This window comes from Mastomys coucha, unplaced genomic scaffold (assembly GCF_008632895.1).
Source record: "Mastomys coucha isolate ucsf_1 unplaced genomic scaffold, UCSF_Mcou_1 pScaffold18, whole genome shotgun sequence".
NCBI lineage: Eukaryota > Metazoa > Chordata > Mammalia > Rodentia > Muridae > Mastomys > Mastomys coucha.
Window position 1 is genome coordinate 86366835 of NW_022196900.1, and position 17164 is coordinate 86383998.

At 50.3% G+C, this 17164-nt stretch overlaps 1 protein-coding gene across 10 annotated transcripts in view; it reads left to right on the plus strand.

The window, feature by feature from the left end:
• Window positions 1-16845: 16845 nt before the first annotated feature.
• The window catches only part of Adgrb2 (adhesion G protein-coupled receptor B2), a 42561-nt gene continuing 42242 nt past the window's right edge, over window positions 16846-17164 (plus strand). For 3 of the 10 annotated variants that reach the window (XM_031378806.1, XM_031378808.1, XM_031378810.1), the window contains exon 1: window positions 16848-16972. In XM_031378806.1, the coding sequence (XP_031234666.1) occupies window positions 16964-16972 (9 nt within the window). In that variant the 5' untranslated portion in view covers window positions 16848-16963. Of the gene's footprint in view, window positions 16973-17164 lie in introns of all 10 variants that reach the window. The other 7 variants (XM_031378811.1, XM_031378812.1, XM_031378813.1 and 4 more) reach the window with 3 other exon arrangements.

Consider the following 17164-nt stretch of genomic DNA (forward strand, 5'->3'; position numbering starts at 1 on the left):
TATACAGAGAAACCCTGTCTCAAAAAAACAAAAACCAACCAACCAACCAAACAAAATCCTGCTGTAAAAGGATACAGGCCAACAATGTAAACATAGGAAATCATGAAAGTGGATGTAGGGACTGCTCCTTGCAGGCACACCAGGACCTAACCTACTATGCCTCGGCTCTCTCACACACAATATCACACCCATAGGCCCACACGCTGTCATTGTCTGAAGTGAGCCTAGGGCTAGACCTAGGAGCACAGAGGATGTCCATTGACGGTCCCCCCACCTCCCTCAACCTCCAGCTGGCCAGATGGTGGAAGCTGCCAGATCCCAAGAGGGCTCTCCATCACTCCTGGCCTGCCTACTGACAGGCTGGTGCACCGAGGCCTGGGCTGTGCTGCAGGGGTGGGGTGTAAATAAGAGTAACAAGACCCACCGGCATCTCCTCCAGCCTCCATGCCCCACACCAGGATGGACAGTGAATTGGCTCAGAGCCTCCCCTACACTCAGGCCTCTGCAGGACACAAAAGCAACCTTGGCTTAGATGGATACTAACTCCCATAGGGGAGAGGGAAGAGCCACCTCCCAAAGCTGGGATTAGCTTGCAGTGACCACAGAGACTGCTGCTCCCCTGCTGACCAAGGAAAGTCAACAGAAAGTCAGAGGGGAAGCAGATCTGGCCAAAACATCTGCCTTTTGGACTCTCCCACCCAGTCCCTCCAGCCTGCTCTCTGTGATTCACTTAGTTTTGTTTTCATTTGTTCATTCATTCATTCATTCATTCATTCATTCATTCATTCGTTTGTCTTCTCACTTATTCAGCCAATAAAGACATGAAAGAAACCACGACATTTAGTGACCCTGCTTTTCTGGACATGCAGAGTGGGTGAGGGGCAGAGATGGTCTGGACCGGCAGGAACGAGTGGAAGGGATATCCCAGACTCTGCTTCTCCTCAGTTTCTTGAGATTAAAGAGGAGGGGCCACTTCTGCAGCTGGAGGGAAAAGCACCAAATCCCAGGGTGATGGATAATAATAGCTGACGAGATGCGCTCTCTCATACGCGGTGCGAGGATCGTTCTAAGTGCTTTCCATGAATTAACTGAGTACATCGGTGCAGCAGCCCAGAGAGGCAGCTACCATTATTAACCCCATTTGTGGTCACAGGGAGGTTAAGTAACTTGGCCAAGGTCAGACAGCTTGTCAGAGCCACCCCAAGTGTTTAAAGCATTCCAAAGGAGGCAGCTAGCCCTCCAACCCCTCCCCTATCCTGCAGCTCCTGGGGCCTTCTGTGTATGTCTATGGACAGCTTTGCATTTCAGCTCATTGCTAGGTCCCATTCCTGCCAAATAGCCCCTCTTTGAGGTGGGAAGATGACTTCACAAGCTCTATTGGCTTGCTTCTGGCAGTTTTGGGGGCCAGAAATGTGGGGTCTCAGATTGAGGTCTTGGGTCTCAGGGTGAGTGAGGTTCAGGGTATTCAAGAGGGCTGGAGTCCCAGGTGGCACAACCACGTAGATCCTGTGGGCCTATGAAACCTTTAACTCTAGCAGAAAAAAGGCCGAAGTGGAGTCATTTAAAGTAGAGGACCCAGGGAAGGGATGTCTGTTGCTTGGGTCTCAGAGTCCTGGAGGTGGTTGGTAAGTGACTGGTCCAGAGCATAACCAGAGAGTCAATCATGATGCAGGAGTTGGTGGAGAGAGGCAGAAGTGGCTGAATATTCCCTCTCCCACCTCAGCCCAGACCTAGCCAACTTCAAGCTACTTGCACCCAGGAAAACACTTTGGGCCCAGTTCCATGGAAGACACGGTGGGTCTCTAAAGGATGACTTACTTCCTAATCTTGTCATCTCTCCCACTTCTTTCCTACTGCTCCTACTCCAGGGGTTAGGGAGGAAGTGGGGTTCCCAGGGTGGATCAGCTGGAGACCCTCAGTGTCCACAGGCAACACGCTGCCTCTGCTTCTAAGGGCCCCAGGATTCTTGCTCAGTCTCCAGAGGCTTTTTCACACAATTACCCAGGCCAGGAATTTCGATCCCTGGTGCCAGAATGGCCCTTGTTATGCAAATGTAGGCAAATGAGATGCAAACAGAGCAGTCCCAGATTAACAGAGAAATCCCCAGCAGCTGGAGGAGTCACCACAAAGTCAGCTTGCTCTAGCATCCCTATTACCCCCGTGTCAGGATTCACCCTCCTGGATCCGCCAGGGCCACCACTCTATCCTTCTACCCTCTAAACCAGTGGCCCTCAACCTTCCCGATGCTGTGATCCTTTAATACAATTCCTCATGTTGTGGTGACCCCCCCAAACCATAAAATCATTTATTTCATTGCTACTGCATAACTGCCATTTTGCTACTGTTATGAATTATACTGTAAACACCTGTGCATTCTGATGGCTTTAGGTGATCCCTGTAGAAGGGTCAGTCGGCCCCCAAAGAGGTCGAAACCCACAGATTGAGAACTGCTGCACTAAAAGCTGTTTTCTTAGACATAGAAAGGGCCTCCACCCTGCAGGAATGGAAGTTATGGGTGTTTCCCAATTTTGTTCATGTGAAAGAGGGAATCTCTTAATCTTTCTTTCCTTCTCTCTCTCTCTCTCTCTCTCTCTCTCTCTCTCTCTCTCTCTCTCTCTCTCTCTCTCTCTCTCTCACACACACACACACACACACACACACACAGAGGATAGAAGAGTCCCTGCTAAGTACACACAAATACACTCATTCAGACCCAATTACACACAGCCTTGCCCACTGTACTGTATAAATCAACCCAAGCCTTTGCCTTTTCCCTCCTCTGACACACTATAAATTAAGCCACCGTCATTCATAGGCTACAGTGCAGTGGGTCATCTGCCTGTGTCCTCTCTCTGGGACTACAGGATGAAAGGTACTCCTGATAGAAGGCCACTAGGCATGGATGATGAAGACCAGTGAGCAAAAGACCCCTCCCCTGGGCACGACCCTGGAGAAGGAGCCCAATATGGGCAGTGCCTACCAGAGCCCTTGGAGGTTCTGGCTAGTGTCTGTGCCTGTGGGAACCTGGCCCCTGGCAGGCCCCAACCAGTCCAGGCCCAACTTCTAAAAATAAGAGCCGAGGAGCGAAGCCTCTGGTTGGTTCTGTGGGAGCCTGTTGCCGTGGCAACCCTTCTCAGAGGCCTTCCTCCTGGCTGGGCTGCCCCGTTTGGCTTCAGGTCTCCGTGCCAGTCCCCCTGTGCTGGCCCCTCTGCCAACCAACCCTCTGTCCTGTCTTCCTTGGTGGGGGGAGCAGGTGTGGGGCGGGGGTGGCGCAAACAGGAGGACCTTGGGAACCCTGACAGAGCACAATGGCCTGTGTGTGAGGCCCAGGCTGGATCTGCTTGGGTGGAGGCTGTGTGACAGTGGGGTGTGTGACTGTGTGTGACCTCTGTTGAGCTGTTCCCTGGGTGTGCATCAAAGCCTGTGACTCGACTGTCAGAGTCCCTGTGGATGACTGTGCTTTGTCTCCGAATCTGTACCCATGTGTGACAGGATGTGTCTGGGCTGAGTGAGGGACTTGGCCATGGCTCCCTTTATCTCCTGGAGTTATAGGTGGACAGTGTAAAGAAGATAGCACAGAGGTACCAGGAGTAAGCAGAGGTCAGCAGGGCACTGTCAAATAACACCTAAACTCCAAGTCTTCTCCACGTGGGAGGGCTGGAGGAGGAATATCCAAGGGTGAAGAGTAACCCCAGGAGTTAACGAATGCGCATGCCCATTTGTGTGTTTGGTCTGCACATGTGTGCTACTTGCTGTTGGTGGTACAGCTCCCCTCCCGCAGCCCACCCCTCCTCTCCAATCAATCACCGAGTCTTGTCAAATCTTCGGCAATCACTGTTCCAGCAGTCCCCTCTCATTTTCCTCTGAGCCGCCATGGCCAGACCAAGCCTACCGACTCTTACCCACTCTTACGCAGGCTGCGAGACAGCAGCATCTTCAGGATAGCCTGCTGCCCTAGAGGCTTCTTGTGTTGCCACACATACGCATCCTTTCTGCATCCCCGAAAAACTCATCCACATTTGACTTTATACTCGAGGCCAAATGCATCTCTTCAGCCTGGTCTTTGGCCCTCTCCACTCTAGATTCATCTCCCAAGTTCTTGCCGCTTGAGCTTCTGAGAGCTTCCAGGAGTGGTCAGGGTGTCTCCGGTCTCCCTGCCTTTGCACATGACCTTCCTACCTAGAACACAGAACCTTCCTGTGCTCACTTTGGGACTCGGGGTAGACATTACTTTTGTTCCCAAGGTGGGCTTGTGATTTTCTGACACCCTGGCAGCCCTCTCTCCATACACAGTATCTCTCTTTATGAGATTGAACCTCGGGCCTCGCACATGCGCACATGTGCACATGCTACCTCTGAGCCTTTTTTTTACTTTTTATTTTGAGACATGGTTTTACTGAATTGCCCAACCTGGTCTTGAAATCACTCCGAACTTAGGCATGACCTGCACTTTGAATCCTCCTACTTCAGTCTCCTAAGTAGATGAGATTCCAGGCCTGGTGGCACACTGCAGGTGTGTGTGTGTGTGTGTGCCAGAGGTGACATCAGGCATATATTTTTAAGTTTATTTATTTTTCAATGTGCATTGGTGTTTTGCCCACGTGTCTGTGTGAGGTCATCAGATCTTGGTGATACAGACAATTGTGAGCCACCACGTGGTTGCTGGGATTTGAACCTGGGTCCTCTGGAAGAGCAGTTGGTGTTTTTAACCATTGAGTCATCTCTCCATCTCCCAGGTGTATTTTTAATGGCCCTCTATCTTATTTTTTCTTCTCATTTTCTTTTATTGAGTCAGAGTCTCTCTCTGACTTGGCAGGTTACCTGACCAGGGAGCCACAGGCAGGCATCAGGCATTCTCCTATCGGTGCTCCTTCTTCTTGTTCTTCTTCTTCTTCTTCTTCTTCTTCTTCTTCTTCTTCTTCTTCTTCTTCTTCTTCTTCTTCTTCTTCTTCTTCTTCTTCTTCTTCTTCTTCTTCTTGTACTTCTTCTTCTTGTACTTCTTCTTCTTGTACTTCTTCTTCTTGTACTTCTTCTTCTTCTTCTTCTTCTTCTTCTTCTTCTTCTTCTTCTTCTTCTTCTTCTTCTTCTTCTTCTTCTTCTTCTTCTTTTCTTGAGAACACAGGCATATACTGCCGCACCAAGCTTCTCACAGTGCATGCTTGGGTATCAAACTCAGACCTTTGCACTTGCGCGCCAAGCACTTTACTGACCAGCCTCTCCCCAGCCTGCATGTATTTCTAGTAACGTTTCCCCTGAACGTCTGTAGATTTGAAGGAAAGATAAAAGTCTAAGTTGGAACAAAGAAATCACCAGCAGTCCTCTCAGATCAACCGTGTTTATTTCTCGCAGACAGTCTACACATTGATGACCTATGTCCTGTGTGCATCTGGTACCCTCCCCTTCCTGAAGTTTTTGCTTGCTTCATTTCTCTTATACAGTGACCAGTCCCTGCCCCAGGTGATTAAAAATTCTTCAAGAACACGACTTTTAACGTTTGCACAATATTCTTCTATATGGATGGATCATAATTTATTTAACCAACCCTCCACCACTAGACGGTCTTGTCAGCTATAATTTTTCATGGTTATAAATAATAGCATTGAATATCATCATGCATGGTTCTCTCTTATTTATTTATTTTAAACACCTCTGGTTACTTCTTAGATTGAGCCTCTAAAAGTAGAGCGATGGGGTGAAAAGCTCTTGACACCAGCTGCCCAGTGGCCTTCCAGGGAAGTGGTTCTAACTCACTTCATCCGCACAGCCTAGCTTCCGGGGACTTGAGCCGTCATCCGCTCTGCAGCTGTCTTTAAACAACAAAACAAAGCAAAACAAAAACCCGGATTAATTTCAGGCAGAGGAACCAGGTATTGTGCAGTAGTTTTAATTTGCATTTCTTCGGCTCCCGGTGAGATGAGCCCTTTGTACGTTTTGTACGCCTCCCTAGCAGGCGAGCATCTCCGGAACTGTAATTACGTCTGTACTCCCGGCCTCTGCCACACCCTCCTCAGCCCGAGGACTGGAGCAGGAGGGGCACTGTGTTCCTGGATTACCTGGTGGACTGAAGAGATTGAGTCTCTGCCAATGAGCCTGGGCTTCTGGCTAGCTCAGTTCTGAAACTTGGACAGAGCTTGAATTTGGGCCTGGGTGTCCTCGTGTTGAGCGGGCTTGAATGTGGCCCAATGTGATGTGGAAATAGGTGTGTGAACAGCCGCTCATGTTCCAGGCTGAGGAGACCACTTGTGCTAGTATTTATGGACACAGGCTACCCCAGTGAAGAGCCAAGGTGTAAGAATAGCTAGTTCCTGTCTTCCAGAGGCCTGAAGGTTCTCAGATGCCTTTTGGTTCAGAGACTGGGCAGAAGCTTAGGGCAAAGGGGGCAAGCGAGACTTGGAAAGCCTATGGCAGTAGAGACAGGCCTGGGTTCAAGTTCTGCTTAGATGAGGGAGTCTGGATCTTTGTGTAAATGCAGGCACAGCTCTGTTAGAACCAGCAAGCTTTGTGTGTTGTGTAGTTTTTGGCCTATGCCTTTAGCTGGAAGGATTTAATCACTGTTTTGGGTGACCACGGAACAGAGAAGGAGCACACCTCTCCCTGGGTGGCCCAGCATCTCTTCAGGAGTTGGCCCTCTGCCATAGGGAACATCTTGGAGGCAAACCTCGGCCGGGGTGCCCTCACCCATTCTAGCTCAGGACATGTTCCAAGACAGACACGCACAATTTCTCTGCACATTACCAGCCTAATGATACTGTCGTTTGGAGTCTGGGAATGAGGAGAAATCGGCTTTTTCTCGGTAATTAACGTGAGTGATGGGCCCTGAGATGGTGCTGTAGCCCCCTTCCAAGTGAGAGAAAGAAGATCTCAGGAAAGTCAGCTGGGTCATCCCCCTGCCTCAAGGAAGGTCTGTGTTCTAGCCCTGGCCTCTTCCTGGGCTCCCTGGGTCTGAGCAGCCCCCCTCCCCCATTCTCTTGGTTAGTGGTCATCCCTCCAAGAATCACTAAACACTAACACTAAAATAGTCAAGAGTTTTCTCTTTAAGGCTGCTACCCACAGTCCTTCACGCTGCAGTCCACATTCTGCCATGCCATCACCTTCAGGGGGAACTCTGTGTGTGTGTGTGTGTGTGTGTGTGTGTGTGTGTGTGTCTGTCTGTCTCTCTGTGTGTCTGTCTCTGTCTGTCTGTCTCTCTGTGTGTCTCTGTGTGTCTCTCTGTGTGTCTGTCTGTCTCTGTGTGTATCTGTCTGTCTCTGTCTCTGTGTGTCTGTCTGTCTCTGTGTCTCTCTGTCTGTCTCTGTCTCTGTGTGTCTGTCTGTCTTCTGTACTCACTCAATCTTCATATGTGTGCTGGGGGTCTGAACTTGGGTACTCATAGTCCTTAGTCTTCCACACAGGTACTTTATCTGCTGTGCCATCTCCCCAGGCCCTCCTGTACTGATTTTTTTTTCCTTCTGTATTTATTGAAGGCTGAAGTAAAAATGCCTGGGTGGGAGTGAGTGGAAGTGTCTCCTGCAGACTTTGTGAGAATGTTCAGGAATAAGCTGGGAGGGTCACAGACTGGGGTGGAGACAGGAGCAGAGCCAGAAGGGGTTCCGGGCAGGGGTGGGCAGAGGGCTGAAGGCTGGCCTGGTTCTGCTTCCTAAGAGAGACTTGACTTGTGACATTCTCTCTGGATTGCTCTGCCTCTGTGTCCCCACTGTCCTCGGGGGACACTCTGAGACCCACTCATTGTCCTCTCCAGTCACTCTATGTCCTCGATGCTGGGTCATTCAGGGGTGATAATGTCAGCTCCACATTTTGTCCCTAAACAGTTCAACCAGGGGAGCCCTATGCACACAGCTCAGCTACAAGTGACCAGGGTGCAGATGAAGGCTTCTACAGGGAGCCCAGAGAAGAGAAAGGTGGAGCCTGGGGAGGATATGGGAGAGCTGGAGGAGGGGCCAGGAAGCCACACTTGCTGACAAGCCAGGGCTATTGGCAAGCAGCCTGGGCAGAGGGAGCAGAAAGGACTCAGGAAGGGGCTTGAGCCTGGCCCAGTTTGCATTCCTGGAGCACAAGGGAGGGTGGGAGGAAGAATAAAGAGGATGCTGGGAATCCCCAGGGACCAGGCGGATGGAGGTCAGCCATGCAGAGGGCAAAAGCTTGAACCTGTTCTGATGGCACTAGGGGAGCTATGGAGGCTTTGACCAAAGAATAAGGTTGGGTTTGAGACCAAAGTGATGGCTTAGAAGACATGGGTAGGAATTGGCATGGGAGGGAGGGAGGGGCAGGGAAATGGCTTGGCAAAAGTGCTTGCCCCAACCTGAGTCTAGGTATCCAGAACCTATATAAAAAGCCTAATGCCATAGTCCACATTTGTGATCCCAGCACTCTAATCGGTAAATGAGAGGTGGAGACAGGGGGTTTTCTGGAAGCTCACTGGCCAGCTAGCCTGGAGTACACACACAGCAACAGGAACAAGAGAGACCCTGCCTTGATGAGGTGGAAAGTTGTTCTCTGACCTCCACGTGACACATGCATACTGTAATGTGTGTGTACACATGTACACACACATGCACACGCATGCACATGCATGCACACATGTACACATGTGCACACACCTACTCAGCCTCACTCCAGTGTGTAGTTGGAAGCACATTTATGGTCTGGGGGCTGGAAGATGAGTGAGAAGTTTAGGGATGGGAAGAAGGGAGACTAGCCCATGCTTCATGAATCTGAAGATGGGCTAAGTGATTGCTGGTGATCCTCAGGGAGTCTCAGCCACCGCTCCCTTCCTCTTTGAACCCTCAGTGGCTCCCACAGGGCTCCAAGAAAATGTCCTGTAACAATGGTTCCCATCGGTTTCTCTGCACCTCTGAAGTCTTGTCCCCACCCCATCTTGTACTCTGGTCAACTTTGTTCTATCCACAGTTGGCTCATTTCATCATCTAGACTTTTGCTCCTATTAATTATTGTCTTCTCTCTCACTCCACCTGGGCCATCTTCCTTCCTGCCTCCCCACCTCCTCCATGAAGCCCCCTGTATCTGCTCAGTTCTTTTCCCCCTTAGCCCAGGTCTGGGTGGACCACGTAACCACCGTGAACAGTTGCTTAAGGATCCTAAAAGAAGAGCAGAGTCATTGGTTCGGGGTGGGCTGGAAAACTCTATCCTCCCAGGGTCCTCTAGGACCAGGGTGGGGTGAACAGTCTCATCTGCAGCTATCTTTCTCCCCAACCGATGGAACTGTTGTTATTGCTCCAAATTAGGCACCAATTTGCCCGTGTAATTGTTTGCTAATTGGCATGAAATCCTAATGTAATTAGTTGGGCCCCTTATCGGGGAGCCTGGGGAGCCAGAGGCAGTGGGGGGCCGCTACAGCATGGAGGGTCTGAGAGGCTGGGGACATGTTTGGGAAAGGAGCTGCCACTGAGGCTGGGACCAAGAATAATGGAAATGTCAGAATCTCATCGGTGAAAGGGCTTTGGCTAGGCTAGCACTTGCTGCCCACCTCACAGATGGGGAAACTGAGGATGAAGGAACCTCCTGGGAGCTAGGGGAAGATCTGGATGTGACATCTGGTTTATTGGTCTACAGCAACCATTGCTGGAGGGAGGGGGGTCAGAGTGGTAAGGACCATGGATTTCTGGTACCTGTTTCTAAAGGCAGAGGAAGTGGGTCGGGGGAGGGAAACCCCACCCACATTAATGTGCTGGGTACAGAGTTCCAGCAAGATGTTAAGCAGTTAGAGCTGGAGGAACAGTTGGGCCCATGAAGCTCAGAGAGTTTCTCACTAGGGTGTTGGTGAGAGACGGGTATTAAGAAGAAGGGGCTGGAAGCCTGGCTTTCCTCCTTCCCCTGCCAACCCGTGGGTTCTCTGTTTAAACCCTAGGCTCCCTGCCTCTCCCCATCTCTCTTGAAAGGGTCTTAGAGAAAGTACTGGAGCTTACTCCTCTTGGCCTGGCAATGCTGCTTTCCAGCTCTTCTGGAACTGTGTGGACAGCTAGCTCACTTCCCATTGGTAGCTTAGATTGTCTATCCTGGGAGCATTGATGCCAGGAGGACTGGCAGATGCTACAGAGCAGCGCTCCCCAGCTCTGTCTGTGCCAGTCCCCTGTCAGGTACCAGCATCCTACAGAGCCCATCTGGACATGAAGACCTCCTCCCAGAGATCCCGATCACACTCCAGCTGGAGTCAGGTTCAGGTATCACCCCAAATCCAACAGCAGGGGAAGCTGGTTCAGAGGCCACTCGGGAAATCTGGTCAGACCTCTTAGCACTCAACTGGGCTCCCATACTCCAAGATTTGCTAACAGCTGAGCAGAGACCTTAGGGAGGGGATCCAGCTTCAGCTGGCGGGCAGATGGGCTTTGATGGCCAGGGTGGGAACAGCAGGCCCCTAGAAGGCTATCTAGAAAGGGGCCTGCTGTCAACAGCCTGGTTCTCTCTCTCTCTCTCTCTCTCTCTCTCTCTCTCTCTCTCTCTCTCTCTCTCTCTCTCTCTCTCTCCTGTTCCTCCTCCTCCTCTTCCTTCTCCTCCTCCTCCTCCTCCCCCCCACCCCCCGCAGCAGCAGACAGACAGAGACAGGGCTGGACCTAGCATTTTGCTTACATTGTTCCCACCCGAGCAACCAGTCTCCTCACAGTTGACTCTCCTGCCTCCAGTCACTCGTGTGCCTGAAAGCTTTCTGCATCTGTGCCCAGGAGTCCTTCCTCTTTAACTGCTGTCTTTCCTATGTCGGCTGGCCCTTTCCTGGTCACTCTCTTCGATGTCCTGAAGGTGCCTCGATGCAGCAAGTCCAAAATAGAAAGATTGACTTCCCACAGCCTCTCCCCATTTGGGTAAATGGCACACTCCTCCCCAGGGCCTTTGTACCTGCAGTCTCCCCTATTTGGACATGTCTTCCTCCCTCTCCTCCCTCAGGTGTCTGCTTAGATGTCACCTTTTCAGAGATAGCTTCTTTAGAAACCTTCCCCAAGCAGCCCCCTGTGCTCCATCACCCCTGGCCCCTCAACCTGCTGTATTCTTTGCTTTTGTTCTTGTCATACACGCTGTCTCCATGAGCCAACTCTTTACTGCGCCAACTCTCAGCCCTCTTCAGTGTTTTGTTTTGAGATGGAGCCTCACTATGTGGCTCTGTATGACTTAGACTCTGTGTAGACCAGCCAGGCACAGAACTCAAAAAGATCCACCCGCCTCTGCCTCCTGAATGCTGGGATTAAAGGAGAGTGCCACCATGCTTTGTTTTACTTTTTTTTCCCATGTGTCTATGTGTGTGACGTATGTGTATGCATGCTCATGCATGTGTGGGAAGACATGCACTTGTGGATACATGTGTCTTCATATGCATGGAGAAGCCCGAGGCTGACATTGGGTGTCTTCTTTAACCACTCTCCCCCTTAGTTACTGAAGCAAGGTCCTTCAACTTAACCCAGAGCTGACTGAAGGCTAGTCTGTTTAGCCAGCTTACTCCGGGGAACCTGTGTCTCTGTGTTCCCTGAGCTGTAATCCCAGATGGGCTCCCTTGCCCACGGGACATTTACCTGGGTGACGGAGATCTGAATTCTAGCCCTCACTTTTGCAAGTGTTTAATTTACTGAGCTATTGCTTAAACACATTTGATTGTGACTCTGTCCTGTCTAAAACCATTCATAGCTCTCCTTTGCTTTCAGAATAAAACCGACCCTGGGTTTTGCTCACAAGACTCTCCCTGATGTATTGCTAGTTGAACTTTGCTTCATATAGACTCTTCCAAGTACTGGAGCACATGTGCGAGCACGCACACACACACACACACACACACACACACACACACACACATACACACATATACACACACATACACACACAAACACACACACACACACATATACACAATGCACACACACACCCATACACACATACACACACATACACATACATACACACATACACATATACACATACAAACACACACATACATACACACATACACACACATACACACACAAACACACACATACACACATACACACATATACATACATACACACATACATACATATGCACAATGCACACACACACCCATACACCCATACACACATACACACACATACACACACATGCACACACATATACACAATGCACACACACACCCATACACCCATACACACATACACACACATACATACACACACACACACACACACACACACACACACACACACACACACAGCCCTTTGATCAGTGCTCTCTCACTTCTGTGGCCCTGCATTTTCCAGTCTTTCCTTCATTTAGGTGAGCTGGTTCTCAGCCTTCTGAATGCTGCAACCCTTTAGTACAGGTCTTCATGTCATGGCCACTCCCAACCATAGAATTATTTTTGTTTCTACTTTGTAACTCTAATTTTGCCACTGTTATGAATTGTAATATAATTTTTTTTAGATAAATGCTTGCCAAAGGAGTCACAACCCACATCATACTGCTGTCCCTTTTTTGGGTCCAGCCAGGTCTCTTGGGGGCTCCTACATAGAGGCAGGAGGCAGCCCCTGTCCTTAAGCCTGTGACTAGCTGTGGATTCGTGCCCTATAGAAACGGCTAGTTTTGGAGTCTGCCTTTGCATCTGTCTATTGTTTGGGGTCCTCAAGGTTCAGCATAGAGCATGATTGAATAGAAGGGGCCATCAAGTCACTAAAAGCTGCCCTATTCCCTGGGAATTTGAGCCTTCATCCTCTTCTTCCTCAGAGACTCAGGCCTGGGATGGGGAGGGTCAAATGATTGGAGTGCATACATAGATTGGCCTGAGTCTGGTATATGGGTGTGCACATGTGCGTGTGTGTACGTGTGTGTGTGTGTGTGTGTGTGCGCGCACGCGCGCATGTGCATGTGTGTGTGTGCGCATGTGTGTGTGTGTGTGTGTGTGTGCATGTGTGCCTGTGTGTGTGTGTTCTCTATGCAGAGTCTCCAGCAGAGTCAGCAAAGATCTCCCAGTAGCAAAGACCCATTGCCTAAGACAGATGAGCCGCCCCCATGCCCTCAGCCAGCAAGGTGGAGAAGCTAGCTCCAGGTGCCCCTCCCACTAACAGCCCATCCTCTCCGGCTGTTGCCTCCCAAAAGCCTATTGAGTACACACGGGTCGTTGCCCAGTCCCTGGAGGAGGGGTGGGCCCAGGGCTGGTTTCCATTCAGTATCCAGAGAGGGCAGTGGGCAGTGTGGCACTGGCTGCTTCTCTCTCTTGTTCTAGTACTTCTGCGGCCTTTGACCCCACCACACACTCACACACTCACTGGCACAAACGCTTGAAGATAAAACTCGGTGAACAGAGACCAAACCCACTAGAATAGGGACACTTTCATACACACCCATGTCTACAGATATGTGCCAGCATATCTGTACATACAAAGACTGACACAGTCGTATAGACCAAATGCCCAGGAATACCGCTGACACCAGACAGGCTTTCAGGAGCATTAATCTGGCAACAATCACCAGCTCTAAATCTTACTGCACTGACACATCACCCCGTGCAAACACTGACATAGGGTCACAGAGTAACAACCACAAAGCACATTTTCATTCAAACACGTAGCACATCTGCAGGTACCGGTTTGTGAGGACACCAGTGGAGAAGCTAACCGCTATGCCCACCCAGCTGTGCTTGGAGCCCAAGCTGCCTTTGAAATTCAAATCCCCATTCCCAGTCTCCACCCCATGGCCTTGCTGGCGGCCCCAGCACCCTGCTGTCAACCCAACCAGCAGCTCAGAGCTCACTGTGTCTGCCCGCCCTGAGCGAGTGGAAATTAAAATTTATTCCAGGGTAGATCTAAGCCTGCAAGGGATGCTGGCAGCCTCGGGGTGGGTCCCTTTATAAAAAGGAAGAGGTGAAAGTGTCAACCTTCTCCAAGGTATGACCTTGACATAATCTGGTGGCCAGTTGCCTCAGAGTTCCCGCAGAAAAAGGACCTCTGGGTAAGGGAGATGAAGAGCTTGCAATGCAGGCTGGTTTCAGCCCTGGGGGGAAGGTGCTGCCCAGAGAAATTATTCCACAGGTCCCTGAAGGTGAGAATCACAGGTCTACCCTGCATATTTGCAGACACATATACATTTACTCATGTCCCAAAACTAGGCACCTGCAGGCACATACCGAATAGTGACCTATAGAGACCCCACTGGAAGCTGGAGACTTGCTGGTACCTTAAAGCACGCACAACTAGGCTGGGAAAGACATATAGCCAACCCATTGCATACATCAGATCCCTGCCACACCCTGACTCACCAAAGACCAAACACACAAAGACCTGATAACACTGTTTTCACACAAGAAAGCACGTGTGCATGTGCACACAAACACACACACAAACATGAGAAAGAGAGAAGAGAGAGAAAGAGAGAAAGAGAGAGGGGGGAGAGAGACAGAGACAGAGAGAGGGAGAGAGAGAGACAGAGACAGACAGACAGAGACAGAGACAGACAGACAGAGACAGAGAGCACAGGAAGGCAGGAAGGAGCTGTGAGCATCTGAAGAGATGGAGATGCCAGTGAAGGGACTCCCAGATCCTGGTCCAGGGAGGAACAGAGACTCCTTCCAGAAGGATGAGGATTCTAGGCAGGCCTGGAGGGCTATCTATTCATCTCGGCTGCCCTGGGTCTTTTCCCCTGGGCTTTGTACCACCTGGATCCTGCCAAATGGCCTTGTGCCAAGCAGGACACAATGGGCAGAACAGGGAGTGTGGGGACACCTAGGGAGTTGCTGCTGAGTACCAGCTCATGCTGCCGAGCCCCTCTGGGGCCAGACACTATGCAGAAGCTTTTCATTCGTTGTTAAAAAGAGCCCTCAGGCCTTTCCTAAAATCTCTATGGCCACCCCATTTCACAGATGAGCGACTGACAGAGTCAGACAAGACCCCATGTCTCTGCCTCATCCAGGGTTCCTGCAAGAGCTTGCCTCAGCCCTGCCCTGTCCTCATCCTCCTTGTCACCTCCCTGAGAGGACGGACCAAGCACCAGCTGTGGAAAACGATTTATTTTGGGATTAGAGTTGATCTTCCCAAGAAGACCTGCTCCCTCAGGGTGACAGACTTGGAGAGCTTGACTCCTGGCCCTGGATCCTGCAAGAAGAAGCTGGTCACCGGAGTTTAGTACAGGTGATCAGAGCTGGTGAGGACTGCTGAGAATGCACCCCACCCACACACCCCAGGAGGACAGCCATCCCTTGGTGTATAGCTGTCACTGCTGGGTGAAGGAGTGAGCCTTCTACCTCACCACATTGATGGTATCATCTGCTCCAGGCTTGGGGTAAGGCCTACGGAAGGAGTCAGGAGGGAAAAGAGGTTCCTGGAGGTTATGGTCAGAGGGGGCGGGGCTCAGAGTGCCTAGCTAATCTGCATATCAGAGTGGGAGTGGTGCTTCGGGTACACGAGTGGGTGGTTGTGTGCGTCAGTGTGTGGGGGGAGAGTCTGTATGTGTATGGCGTGCCTGGGTGCAGTCTTTGTGTGTGTCTGCCTAGGCTTTGTATGTCAGGAGCTTGGATCTTGCTCTGAGATCTCTGTTCTCTGTGTATGTGTGTTCTGCACGGTCGATAGAATTTCCATGCATAACTCTTTTTCTGTTTGTGATTATATATGGTATAGAGAGCATATGTGTACAATGCTAGGGGTTTGTGTATCTACTCAGTGTCTGGGTGAATGTAATCTCTGCAGACAGGTCAGGCTCGAGTGTAACTGGCGTTGTGTGCAGATGGACATGGAATTTCCTTGTACTCAGCACGTGCCTGAAACGGTTGCTAGGGCCAATCCTTAAGGCCTGAAGCAGGTAATCGTGGGATTAGACTAGGGGGAAAGTCACCACGAGAAAGTCTCCTTTGAGGAACTATGTCTGATCCTTGACCCCAGCCTAGAGCTATGAGTGGGGGCATAGATAAGTAGATGGGTGACCTCTAGACCAGAAAAATGAGGTTGAGGGATTGCATCCTGAGTTGCATGTGTAGTTGCATATGAAACTGTGGATCCCTGAGTCTGGAAGTGTATGAATGAGGGTCACCTGCCTATGTAGTCATAGGCATGTCTGTTAACACATATGGGGGTCACCTGCCTATGTAGTCATAGGCATGTCTGTTAACACAGATGGGGGTCACCTGCCTATGTAGTCATAGGCATGTCTGTTAACACACATGAGGGTCACCTTGCCTATGTAGTCACAGGCATGTATGTTAACACAGATGGGGGTCACCTGCTTATGTAGTCATAGGCATGTATGTTAACACATATGAGGGTCACCTGCTTATGTAGTATAGGCATGTCTATTAACACATATGAGGGTCACCTGCCTATGTAGTCATAGGCATGTCTGTTAACACATATGGGGGTCACCTGCCTATGTAGTCATAGGCAATGTCTGTTAACACAGATCTAGAGGGGAAAGGATGGAGGGGTGTTCTGCAGGGAAGAGGATCCAGATTTAGAACCCCTCCCACAAGCTTGTACATATGCGCCCTCACACACACACACACACACACACACACACACACACACACACACACACACACGGTCCAGAATACAACCACACTGGCCACTCCCACATGACATGGGTTTCACTGGGCTCTTCTCTCTATGTTCTCAACCAATAGAGTCCAGTCTGAGAATAGGTCTTTCGGACCGGGCGGTGGTGGCGGCGGCGCATGGTGGGACACGCCTTTAATCCCAGCACTTGGGAGGCAGAGGCAGGCAGATTTCTGAGTTCGAGGCCAGCCTGGTCTACAGAGTGAGTATCAGGACAGCCAGGGCTATACGGAGAAACCCTGTCTCAAAAAACCAAAAAAATGAATAGGTTTTTCCATTGTGGGGGGCACTGGGAAGGGGTCACATTCAGGACCTGAATTCTGAGTCATCTCCATGTCCCCAGAATCTAAAGGAGTAAATCTTTGAGTAAATCTGAAAGGAGCGGAGCCTTCAGTCCCACAGCCGAGCCCTCCTGGGCACAGCAACATGCTGGACACCTTGTCCCTGTCCTCTCCATGGCTCTGGTAAGTCCAAGTAATTATTTCTATTTTACAGAAGAAAAAGAATGAGTCTTAGAGGGGCTCTAAAATCTAAACTCTGTCTAAAACCACACGGTTAGTGAGGGATGGAGGCTTCTTATGACCCCAGGCTCTTCTATTTTATTCTGTGAGAAAGGGAGATGTTGTATGTCTGGTGAACATGGGCCAAGGGTCATA